Source organism: Egretta garzetta, unplaced genomic scaffold (genome assembly GCF_000687185.1).
Source record: "Egretta garzetta isolate BGI_Z169 unplaced genomic scaffold, ASM68718v1 scaffold112, whole genome shotgun sequence".
Lineage (NCBI taxonomy): Eukaryota > Metazoa > Chordata > Aves > Pelecaniformes > Ardeidae > Egretta > Egretta garzetta.
In genome coordinates, this window is record NW_009258884.1 from 1,899,491 (window position 1) to 1,912,060 (window position 12,570).

The following is a 12,570-nucleotide window of genomic DNA, read 5'->3' on the forward strand; positions in this document are numbered from 1 at the left end:
AGGGAGCAAGGCAGTTGTGATTTCCAGCTAGGGAGGAGCAAGCCCAGCCCAGCTCAGCTCTAACCTCTGCCCTGATATTCCCAGACAAGCCCTACGCAGAGCCGAACCAAGGGAGCACCACGAAAGCGGAGCCAGCACTGGCAGCAGGCAGCTCTGCTCTCATGGCTGCAGCCCAGGCGGAGGAGCAGGACCAGCCCCGTGCACAGCTCTGGCTGTGGTGGTTCGCAGACCCTGACCAAGGTGGGACTGAGCATCCCTGCCCCGCTGCAGGGTGGCTGTGCTTCCACGGGCTGCTCCCCCATTGAACAAACCCCCTTTCTCTGCCTTTCCCACACACTGGCGTCTCAACCGCCTCCTAAATAAATCAGTGTGGGACTGAGCCCATGCTGCAAAAATCTGATTCCTGTACTCTTCCCTCTCCACAGAGGCAATGAAATGGGCTGCATCTGATTCCTTCCTTTCCTTTCCAGTCCTTTCACCCTCCTTTCCCTATCTTCGAGGAACAGATGCACCCATTCATAACCATGCAAAAGAAAGTGCGTATTTGCCTTTCCGACTGCAGTGCAGCTGGTAAAGCACAGGAGGGAAAATTATGTTTTGTATGAATACACAAATTATCTGCACTGATCTTATTACACTTGAATGGCAAACCGACAGAAAAAGAAAACATGAAAGAGAAAGGCATTGTTTGGGCTGCGCCAACGTAGCATCATTATTGTTTATCCTCTCCAACCACTCCATCATCCTAATCCCACCATCTCCCACAGTGACAGGTCAGTAACAGTGATCTGCTAAATAGCATGATACAGAGGCTGTCAGAATGAATACAGGCAGGATGCAAACCCAGCGAGGCAATGTCTGGGAGACGGCAGCACCTCTGGACATCTCGCCTGCAATTCCCAGGCAGGTCTAGGCCAAGCATCCAGTAACTCACAAACATTATCAGCGTTAAAAAGATTCATGTTACAGTGGTACCAATTAGCGTCAGAGTGCTGGAATACACAGAGGTGATATATAAACAAAGGCTCGGTAACTCCCTAACCCAAATCCTTGCAGAGATATTTTTATTCATCACACAAATAAATCTCCAAAGCCCATAGCAGAGCTGTGCAAGAGGGGACACAAGGCAGAAGGCTCCTCCGTGCCCTTACACGGGACCAATGTCTGTGGCTCTGTGCAGGCTCAGCACCTCACGCTGGGGGTCCCGGCTCACCAAGCCAGCACTGGAAGCAGTACAGAGAAACACAAGCAGCTCGCTGCAACCTGACATAGGGCAGCCCTCATGTTCAGCTCCTTAGAGAGGGACTAGGTTTGTATCCAGGCCACGTGGCCAAGACCTCTGCAGGGTACGGAGCTTATCCTCCCTCCCCAGCCTTCCTCCAACGCAGCAGGGAGAAGAGTCCTTCTTTTAAAATTTCCATGTGGCAAATGACCTCTGTACCCCGGGAGGACAGGAGCCAAAAAACCATGATGAAACATATTAACTTCACCACACAATACTGTGCTGAAATAGCTTTGCAATCCCTTAGGCCTTAGATGCAAAGACATCCATGACCGCAGAGGTCTCAGGCAGGACAGTGCAGGGAGCTGCTCCCCGGTGCAGTGGCATCCGATTAGCCCAGGTGACAGCAGCTAATTCCTGATGCACCAGACAACACAGCAACTCCAGCAAGTACAGAAAAACAATCACAAGGTGGAAATTCAAACAGAACACAAGTCATCTGCTATCAAAACAAGGAAAATTTGGCAAGTTTCCTACTTAGCACTTACTACATCAAGGCTGCTCAATGATGCTAATTAAACAGGTACCTCCCAGACATAGCCAGAAAGATTTATATCCCTAATTTGCGTTTCTCAGTTTATTTTTCTGTCCTCCAAGGCACCATTTTAATGGCCATGGTGTGATTGCTTGGAGGAGTTTAATTTTGCATGAGTGTCATTTGAAGATGAAGGTCTGTCCCATCAGTGGCTTGATGATTGCTCACCCAGGGCCCAGATCTTGCCCCCTGCTCTCCCGCAGCGGGGCTCAGCTGTTCACCGAGATTTTCTTGGTCTCTTGAGCTTGGCTTCACCAGCAGAAAAATACATAATGCTAGGCTCAGCAGCTCCCAGTGATCCAGCTGCTGTCCTTGTCCAGGGGCCAGGTATGTATCAGTCTGGGAACTCTTTGGGGGGTGAATGAGCCTCACAGATATCCAGCGCAGAGCCAGCACCAGCAGCTGAGCTGGGGAACACTGTGCAGGGTTGGTACTACAAAGCAGCACAGCCTTGCAAAGCAAGGACCAGTCTGGGAGGCGTGAGCTCTCCTCCCAGCTCCCAACTCCAGCCCCAAAAACTGAGCCCAGAAGGTAGCTGCTCCAGGGCAGCTCCCACATGTGAGGGGTTGCTCCAATGGGATGAGACAGGGCAGCCGAAGCAGAGATGTATAATTGCAAATAATTAAAAGCATCCAGTCCTGTGATAAACACCTCTGAAAGCAGAAGTCAGTCACGCTCAGGAGGCGGAAGGCGTCTCTGCCAGAACCCCTTGCCCAGATGGCCCTGATGAGGCCCTGATTAGCAGCAAGTTTCCAGCCCCAGATAATAACTGCTTACAGTGATTACGCTGGTAGGAGAGTTGATGAGAAAGGGAGGAGGTAACGCCTGTTTGCTGCATTTGGTCAACTACAGAGTAAGAGGGAAGCACCTGGGAGGAAATGGCATATAGCTGGGGGCTGAGAGAGGGCTCAGTGCATAACAGTTGCTGTTAAACTGATACAGTCCACAACAAAAATACTTTGAGACCACAATCCATCCTTCCTGGCAAAATATGAGTACATCATGTAGAGCCACTCATTCCAGAGAGGGAAAACAAGAGCAATAATCCCTCCAAGATTTTACAAACAGTTTCCAGTGCCAGACCGAAATCAATGGAAGGAAAAAGAAACGCAACGGATGCCTTCAAACAAACCCACAGAACCCCTGTGAAGCGTGGAGGTGAATGCATACAGCCCTCTGCTTCAAGAGAATTTGAATTCATCCCTCAAAGGTGCAGCTGCCAGGCACTGACCAGAGTAGCACCCTTGGCGCTGCATGGGCATCTCCAGAGATAGCTCAGCAGTGGGGCTGGGCTGACTTCTTTCATGGTTTGCTATGAAGATAAAGAGGAGGAAATATCTCTGCAGGGAGAGAGGTGCAAGGCAAGGGTGTATGAGGATGTGCATGGCTGGCACACATTATCTTCCTGTCTCCACACTGCCATGAAGCTACACGGCAAGACCCTCATCTCGTACCTCTCAAGCATCGCAGGCGTTTCTAGTGCTACCTGAATATACTGCTAATAGAGGCAATGGTCAGGAAGAAATTTGAATAACCAGCTCAAGATAAAACTTTTCCACAAAATGCTTACCCATCACCTGCCATCTCATGCCTTCTGAAAGTCTCATTATTTGATTGCAGCGTCGGCCCTTCAAAAAAACTTCCCTGAACTCTCCTTCAATCACACAACAAGGCGATGGGAGCAGTGGCGGGAAGAAAGGGGAGAGGTGGGCTGGTGAGACATCACTGCCACTAGCCCTCATCTCTGGAAGGTAATATCTTCTGGGAGCGGTGGGAAAAAGGAGAGAAGAGAAACTGCTGCTAAGTTTTACTTTACAAATAAATTTCTTCCGTCTGCAGAGATTATCTGCCATTTTGTGTCACTGTCCAAGCACTCCAGCTGATAGTCCAGGGCCTTCACTGTTCAGTTCAGTAATGGCCAGAAACACATTGTCTAAACACCAGCTGGTAGCCTGTTTGCTTGCCACAGAGGTTCCCACAGAGAGAGCATCCCCTTTCCCCTCAAACTATAGCTGTAAAAAGCAAACATGGAAACTTGGCGACTCGTGGCCAGCGTTTTTGATTCAGAGAGATCCCGGAGTTGACTTTCCCATATACTGGTTGTTGTCATGGCAAGTGGAGCGGGGAAGGAACAATGTAAGAGGTGGTTAGTCCTTGACACGCTCCATCCTTGGACTAATGGCAGCTCCCCAGCAAAACAATCCCAACAGCAATTATCGAGGCACTTTTAAAATGAGAAAAGCAAAAACAGATTAAAAAGCCATTTGAAACCTTGAATGCGGAGTGGAAGGGAACACAGAGCAGCCAGGGCTGCACACGTTCAGTGAACAATGTGGAGATGCTTCTCTGTAGGCAAAGCTAAATGGATCCCTATTGTCAAACCCGAGCGAGTGACGAGCCTTGGGAGGCCACGGGGACAGCACTTGATAGAATGACAATTGGTGCTGCTTTATGCTTAGTGACTACAACATGGAAAACCTTCCACAGAGGGGCTGAGAAGCAGACCTGTGCCCCCTGCCATTGCCAGTGCAAGGTACCAAAGAGGGGCAAGACAAAAGTCGACTTTCAAGTGCAGAATTCAATTACGCTCCAGCCGTGTAAATCACCATTCAACTGAGGTTTTTTTTTTTTCCCTGCTGGAGCCAGCCCAAGGATTTGGAGAGTATCCGCAACCTGGGAATGGAAAAAAACTTTTTACTGTTTCAAGAATGGCAAGCAGTTGTTACTGAGCCAAAGCTTTATTGTTTCCAGTAGTAAAACACTACATAAAAGTTGTAAGGGATGGAGATAAGAACAACAAAATAACGAAGGAAACACAAACAACCAGAGCAGACTGAGCACTATTCACTGAGCCCTCCTTTCCCACCTTAAGCCAATGAAAAAGGCAGTCAACTGGTACAGGTTTCAGATAATATTCCAACCAAAGCTACAAAACACAACCAAGAGAGATGCAACAAAGGTAAGAGTGGACTTTAATAGAAAATATGTGCACAGAGCCGTGGATGTTCCTCTATCAAATTCATAGGTGGGAGATCACATTCTCCTGGGGTGGATCCTTCCCTTGACCCAAGAGGAGTCTTTCCACAGAAAACTGAATGGTTCTGGTGGAATTATTCCATGGAGGTAAAACATAGAGGTAAGAAAGAGAGGTTTCCAGTCTCACTGGTACAAGAGCAGTCCCAAATTTATCTCTGACGGTGTTTTATAAAACCTAGTCTCAGTTAAAAATCAAACTTGTGCCTCAAAGTGGCACAGTAAGCTAGCAAGGATTACCAGGTTCCTGTGCAGAGCTGGCAACCCACAGTGTGGTAAACGGCCCTAAGAAGCGAGGGTGGGGATGAAAACATGACTGACCTGCCTGCACCGCCCAGGAATGAAGCACAAGAAACACAAGCAGAGTTAGAAATGACAGGCTCAATCTTAAAAACTCTTTCCAACTCAGTGTAGAGTCAGAAAAAGTAACAGGTTTAAAGAAAATGGAGTCAATTTTTAAGTGTCTTTTTCCTTCTCCTTCTTCTATTGAATTAACTTAGGCTGGCAAGCCAGGCTGTCTGAGGCACTGAGGTAATGAGAGCGCGAGCAAGACAGCCTCAGCAGGACTGTCAAAAGCTCCAAGGCAAGACAGGACTTCTTTGGTGGCAAAACACTTCTGAAATTGAAGACCCTTCAGCTCTCAGAAGAAACAGCATGACTTCAGCTCTGAAATCATACCAGCATTTCAGCAAAAGCTGACTTTTGGATTTACTTTTTCAGAAACAGGTAATAATTTTGGCATTACCCCTTTCAGAGATGCAGCTGGTTGAGTCTCAATGGCCGGGTTTAAACAACACAGACCACAGCATAAAGCATCCCTCAGTGGAGAACAATGTCATCCCTTGCTTTCTTCAACACCAATGTTGTGAAGCCCACGTTCAGTGGTTTCTCTTTATGTCATCTCAAAGAGCCCACATCATCCAAAGGTTTTGTTTTCATTTTAAAAGGGCAGAAACAGATCACAGAGGAAGAGCTGGAAGGATTTTCCCAGCAACTTGCCATAGCGCATTAGCTGGAACAGCAGTAAGGGAACAGTCCTCTGTTGGACCATGTTCATTTAGAAAGTAAGTCAAGGATTGATTTCCGATCTCCTGTTAGAGTGTTCCAGTACCCAATCTCATTTATCTTCATACTGCAGCCATTTGTAAGAGCATACACTACATGCGCACAAAGCGCCCAGCAGCAAAGGAGAACAGAACAAAAGAGTAATAACCAAGGGAAAAGGCTGACATTAACAGGCACAAATTGCCTTTAAATCCATAATTTCAGAGGGAACTTTTTGGAATCCTTTGTTTGTTCAGCAAAAGACAGGTCAGATCCAAAGCATTTAATAAAATTCCACAGACTCCTACTTGCCTAGTGTGGGTTTTATTCACCCCTTCAATGCTCAGGTAATTTGATTTTTCTCATCTGTCAGGCCTTGGAGGGAAATTGTCCATCCCAGAGAATAAGCAGGACTGGGGCACACAGCTTTCTACAACCTGACTCATGATGACACCATCACAGTCAGCCAGATGCTCAAGACTTGCAGGGAAAAGGTAAAACAAAGGCCCCTGCTCATGCAAGAGATGACAAGGTGTGCATGTGGGAGGAGAATCTGCAGAGCTTACCAAGCTAAAACAATTTGAAAGTTTTTATCCAATTTGGGTATGTGAAGGCAGCCAGCTGGGCCATGGGGTGGTAGGCATTCTCCCATCAGGAGCTGCAGCACACACACACTGCCCACGACCCCACTGCCAAAGCATCACCTTCACCACAAGACACACAAGCCAGCACACAGCCAGGAGGACCAAAAAATTCATAGCAAACTTCGAGTGTTTCTTAACTAACTGAAGTGTCTCTCTGAGCAGACAGCCCTATCGCAGAGAGAGACCTCAGTGGAAGTGAATGAGAGCACAACTTCACATCCATTCAGGATGCCTGCACCTAACTCATACCAACTCAAACCAGGACCATGACAAGAAAAACAAGGGGTGACACCCTGGGCCCATGGGAGTCAAGTGCCAATCGCAGCCCTGGTCTCACCCTTGCGGTTCACAGAGGGAAATTCACCCCTGGGCTGCAGTCTCCTCACACCCCATTTCAGGGATGCAGGGGTGAATTTCCCTTTCTCTTAAAGACTGCAAAGCCAGGACTTCGAAGCCAGGAGCTGAGCCCAGGGCTGGGCTTGGCCAGCCAAGAACAGCAGAGGCAGCAGACACTTCTGCAGCTCCAGTGAGCACTCTGCATGCCCCTTTCAACAAACAGGGGTCTGGTCCCCAGGGCAGCAACCACACAGCACGGCACTCCTCTCCGAGTGGCACCCCAAAGTGTGTGTCAGTCAGCAGAAGGGGAAACCAGACCAAACCAAACCAGTGAGGCAGGGAGGACAGGCAGGCCTCTTCCCAGGTGCCACTGTGTTGCTAATGCCTGTGCATGAGCTGGCATCGTAAAGTCACCACCGACAGCAGTTGTCGTAAAGTCACCACCGACAGCAGTTGTCGTCTGGAGTGAGGTCTACAGGAGCGGGCAAGGGACAAACGTTGGATCCAGGCAAAGCAACTCCATCTTCACCTTCATCAGCATTGCGTCCTGGTGTGGATGCACCGTTTGCCTTCAAAACATACAAAGACAAAAGTTTTCTTTGGAATGAAGTGAAGGGGAGAGACTTGACAAAGTTATTTTATGTTGCTTTTATATGCTCAGTGCCATTTTAAGAGCTTCCTAAAAATAATAATGAAGAGAACGTCTATGCATCATTACTCCACACTCTGTCAGCAGTCAGGGACCATTAAACTTTATTAAAGAAAGAAAAGACAGGGGAAAGAAACGGGGAAAGAAGGAGAAAGAAGGCATTGTACTGTGTCTCCCAAAGGGCCAAGTCAGACAGAAAAACAAGGCTCAGCAGATGTTTCCAAACCAGGTGGCAGCACCCATGTGCCACAGAGCAGGTCTTCCACATGAACCTCCTGCCCTCTGTGTGCCTGGGCTGTGGACAAGAGCCCTAGCAGAATGTAGCCCTTGACTGTGGCTGGGGATGGGTGCAGGACAGCAATGCCCTACCACAGAAAGCATTCTGGCTCACGTCGACTAAACAAACCTGAGCTAATCACTTCAGCAGCCCCTGGTGAAACTCAGGGTCTGCTGGGGCATGCTGCTTCCAGTGCACGAGGTGAAATGCAGGGCTGGCAATGCAGAGAGCTGTAAGGCAGCAGTGCATCAGTACTAACTTCTCTCCCCCTTCTCTGAACTGAAGGGGGCACAAATTACATTGACTGCTGGAGAAGGGAAGAGGGGATGTTTCCAGTCACTGCCATCCAAGGCACGGGGAGTCCTGCAAATTCCTCCCACCAGCTACTGGCCAACATCCCAGTTGAAAGATAACCTCCGAAGCCATAAAACCTCTCAACGTGTTTACAAAGACTCCAAAATCCAGACTTTTAACTTCTATATTACTGACTTCACAAGCTCTTTCCTTTATGCTTTGTTTTGAAAGATTACATCAACTATTGCCCTCAGTGCTTTGTGCAAAACGCTGAATAGAAAGTTGGAAGCGTAAGGAGTAAACGTATTGCAAAGGGCAGAGAATAAGTCTAAGGACATGGGGGCAGGAGGCCAGACAGGCTGTTTGATCGAAGACCAAAGCACAGACCTCTGCAATGTGAAAGAAGGCACAAAAATAGGAGTTTCATCTTCAGCAGCAGACTTGTTTCCAGATTTATTGAGTGGAAGAGGCAAGAGAATGAGTCTTTGTCATTCCTCTATTTTCAGGGAAAAAGTCTTCAATTTAAAACTCCATAAAGAATTACAGAAATAGTGAAAGTAATTTATTTTTTAGGTACTCCAGCCTTTATTCACTGAACTTGAAGGCGGTTTTAAAAGAGCTGAAAATGTTTTGGTTCTACTACCTGAGAACGAAAATATTTTAATTCCTTAAAACACAGAAGGGGGCATATGCTTCTTCTGAGGTGCTTATTTACAAATGCATTGTATGTATAATGCAAACCTTGAATAATTTCCTAATGCTGTCACTACCCGAAGACATGTTTTATTTATAAATACAGCAGGACCATTCGGTGCTCTGCAGTACCAATATGAGGAGGCAGAGATGGCTCAAAGCTTCTCAGCCATGAAGGCACAATTCAATTTTTTCACTTTGTAGAAGAGAGACAACTCATCCTCCTTGGCAGCAGGGAAACTCAGTCCCGTGGCAGTGGCAGCAAGCTTTGAACAAGGGGCAGCAAACAGTGGTGCCCAGAGATTAATGAAGCAGCCAGGGCTGAGGCAGCCAGTGCAGCAGGCTAAGCACAGCTCCCTCACGCGGTGCCCACCTATTTCACCCCACTGCAAAGCCAGCCCTGGAAGACCACGCTGTTTGGCTGTAGCTCACATGGACGAGGGAATGAGCGGTCTGAAAACATTTAAGCAATTTTCTTACCAAGCACAGGAAAACAAAAGTCACCTCCCCAAAGACTGCCATGAAGAAAGTCATTAAAGAAATTACTATCCCATTTGGAGCCTAATTACTGTTAGGGCAATTTTTTTTCCTACATGGAATGGAGTAGTTAGACCCACTGAAGCAAAATGTTACCTCCTCATCGTCCCTGAGGGAGCAAAACAGACATCTGAGAAACAGAAGGGAAGAAAAAAAAGAAGTTAATGCTTTAACTTCAAAGACGCCCTGAGAATTTCCTGCCACAAAAATAATGCAGAATGGCTCTGCCTGTCTCATGTATTAACAGCTTGCATATTTATGAGCAAAAGTTGATGCCTACCCCAGCCAGGGAGGCACTGAGCCACGGTGAGAGTGACACCATCTCATTTCTAAATCCAGTCAATTCCTGAAAGACAGGGCATAAATCTCCCCAAATTAAGAGAGCTGGAAGCAGCGTCTCCTGTCCATCTCAGCTCCAGGCCCTTTTCTCAGCTCTGCTCAGCATCTCCCAGCATGACAGCTACAAAGCAAGCAGCCAAAGGCGGGTACCCAGAAGATACAGCTTCAGCACTCTGGGAGAAGGGTCCAGGCTGGACCTGCTGACCTCTGGAGGTGCTTCCAGCCAGTCTCATCCTGCAATTGCAAACCGCAACGGTTCTTATACCCTACCAGGTGCTGCCATCATCATCTCAGCTCCCAGACTCAGCAACACCACTGTTTAACGTGGCTCTGTTTAACTGCCAGCTGCTGTACCGCTCTTTAAGTATTAATGATTTAGACAACACATTGGCAAACAAGCAGAGATGGGGAGACTGTGATTTGCACTCAGACGTATGCTACTCATTCATTAGCTTATCTTGTGGCTGTTTCTCAAATCTCCTTTTTTAAGCACAAATTAGAGCCTTCTCCAGCCCCGCAGCCTGTGCCAAGCTCACTCACCGTTCCCTACCAGCAAGCTGTTCAGGTGACCCACAGAATATCAAACAGGATTGACCCGTTCCTTAGACAAGGTGCTCAGAAGACACTGAGGACCCCATTAACTGGGACCTACCAAAGTAGAATTTGAAACTGATCTGAGGAGAGATGCCTTTTGCTCTTAGTTTACCCTCTGTAGCAGCCAGGTCCAAGCTCAAAGATGTTACCTCCATTAAAAGCTCTCCGTGGGCTAATGAAAACCATTGTAAGATATTGATGATTTATTTGTTTAATATTCCCTTTCTTTAATAAAAATGTCATAATTAACAACGGGGAAGATTCTGCTCTTTTTTAACTGAGGCACCTCTCAACATATCAGCTGTATAGCCAGAACAAGGCGAGTCACCTTCCTAGCCGGGGGCAAACATGGGGAAAAAGAAAGATTGTGTTGCTTTCCTGCGTGCAAATTTCATTCTCTTTAGGATACAACACTCTCCAGGAAAACCAGTGCATGGCCTTCTTAACAGGTATCACGGCACCTCCAGGAACTGGAGCTTCCAAAGAAGAAGAAAGACTAGACCCTCAGAAAATGACGCTTTTGAAAGGGTTTGAAAGCAGGTGGGGGGAAAAAAATAAAAAGAAAAACAGGCAGCCTCTCAACTCACCACTCTCTTCTGCAACTTTGGCTCATGGGCTGAAGTTGCCTAAATCCCAATGCAGCTCTGACAATGAGTCATTTTATGACAAACCCCAGGCTTCATTATCTGCCTCACCAAGCTCCAGCTGGAGCTGGAGCAACACATTGGAAACCTACAAACTCTTCTTAATAGTTCCTTATTTTCCCTTGGCCGCACGACCATGCTGCCGGTCTTGGCCTTCAGGCTTAAAGAGCTAAGGACTATGAGAACAACTGCATTTGCAGTACCACTCCCTAATTCCCCGCTCTGGCTGTGGCCTGGGATTTAAGGATGCTAAAGTGTTCTGCAAAGTCGCACTTGAGAGCGGAATTAGAGCAGAGGTGAGAAAAAGAAGTGAAAAGAAAGTCACCGGTAGAACAACACCTAAGGTGCTAATATGAAGCAAAAATTGCTCCCAACACAGCGTTACAAAGTCGCAGAGCCTTTCAGAAAAGCTATAGCAAAATCTCCCTTCAGTGTCCTCAGTCTGCAACTGAGGATCAGCAATTTAAATAAGAAAGGATCGTTGCCCCTTACTCTGCTTTTGGGTCAGAGAGGAGCACAGGGACTGTCCCACAGGCAGAGAGATGCAGTGAAGAGTTTTGCCAGTCCTGACATACAGCACCCATCGCCTGCACCACTCTCTAAGGAGATGAACAGCAGGAGCTGCCTCTGCTTTTTGGCAAACAGTGGCATCCAGAGGGACCCACCTGACAAGCCCCCCACAGACAGATGAAGCTCTAACCTAAATAAGGAGGGGGAGAGGCACTGCCACTTGTCCTGAAGTTCCCACCATTTGCACACCCCAGACCTCCACCATCCCAAAACACGTGAACCCCTCTGCAGAGCAGGAGACTTCCTCGGGGACTACAGGGCTAGCTTTGCTCGTCTCTTAGTTTTTGCTCTCACCAGGCTGCTGGTGAAGCATGGGGGCATTCTGTATTGCAGCCTCCTGGATGCCTGATCTGCTCAAACCACTGGCTACAGAGCCACACAGAACATGAGGCCATGTGAGTTGTATCACTGCATAATGCTGATTACTAATTTCATACGTAATGGATTGTGATTGCCAATAGGTTGCTGCACAGATCACATTGTGGCAGCATCTCTCCAGCTGGGCACATTAAGCACTCAGAGTAAATGAACGCCGACCATGCTCACCCCTGCTGCTCACTCGCTAAAGGGAGGCAAGGCCACATCCCAAATACATCGGAGGGAAAACAAAGTCCCTCTCCTCCCCACCCTGAAGTGCTGAAGATGATCCATACTGTGGGGCAGAGCATACAGCCACGGCAAACACAACAGGGGCACATCATGTGCCTTCCACAATGCACTCGGGTTCCACCTTCGCCTTCTTGCAGACACCTTTGGTAAAGCCTCAAAAGCTGCTGCACCAGCCTTCACGAGCACCCGTGTTGCAGAAAGGAATATGAGGTCTAATGCCAGCACAGGACAGGCTCCAAGGCAAGCCGGCCACTCTGTAGCCCATCCTGCCACCTTCTATGGCTGCAGAGCCATAGCTGTAGTGCCACCTAACTCCCTGAGAGCCCGTAGCAGCTCCTCAGCCCAGGCGGATGCCTGGCTGCTGGCTGGTTCTCTGACGTGACATGACACAGAGAACCCTGCCCGCTGCCACCCTCCATCGGTTCCCAAGCCTGTGCCTGCCAACTGCAACCACCACTGGCTTCATTTCCCCCCTGGGGCCCAGACGAGC

General features: G+C 48.1%; 2 protein-coding genes across 5 annotated transcripts in view; both read right to left on the bottom strand.

Annotated features, from left to right (window-relative positions):
* DOC2B (double C2 domain beta) overlaps positions 1 to 3,477 on the bottom strand; it is a 51,618-nt gene extending 48,141 nt beyond the window's left edge. The window contains exon 1 of the mRNA XM_035889540.1: positions 3,388 to 3,477. The gene's annotated coding sequence lies outside the window, so the exon portion shown is untranslated. The remainder of the gene's footprint in view (positions 1 to 3,387) is intronic.
* A 3,832-nt stretch (positions 3,478 to 7,309) lies between these two features.
* RPH3AL (rabphilin 3A like (without C2 domains)) overlaps positions 7,310 to 12,570 on the bottom strand; it is a 40,660-nt gene continuing 35,399 nt past the window's right edge. For all 4 annotated transcript variants that reach the window (XM_035889542.1, XM_035889544.1, XM_035889543.1 and 1 more), the window contains one exon: positions 7,310 to 7,443. In XM_035889542.1, the coding sequence (XP_035745435.1) occupies positions 7,409 to 7,443 (35 nt within the window). In that variant the 3' untranslated portion in view covers positions 7,310 to 7,408. The remainder of the gene's footprint in view (positions 7,444 to 12,570) is intronic.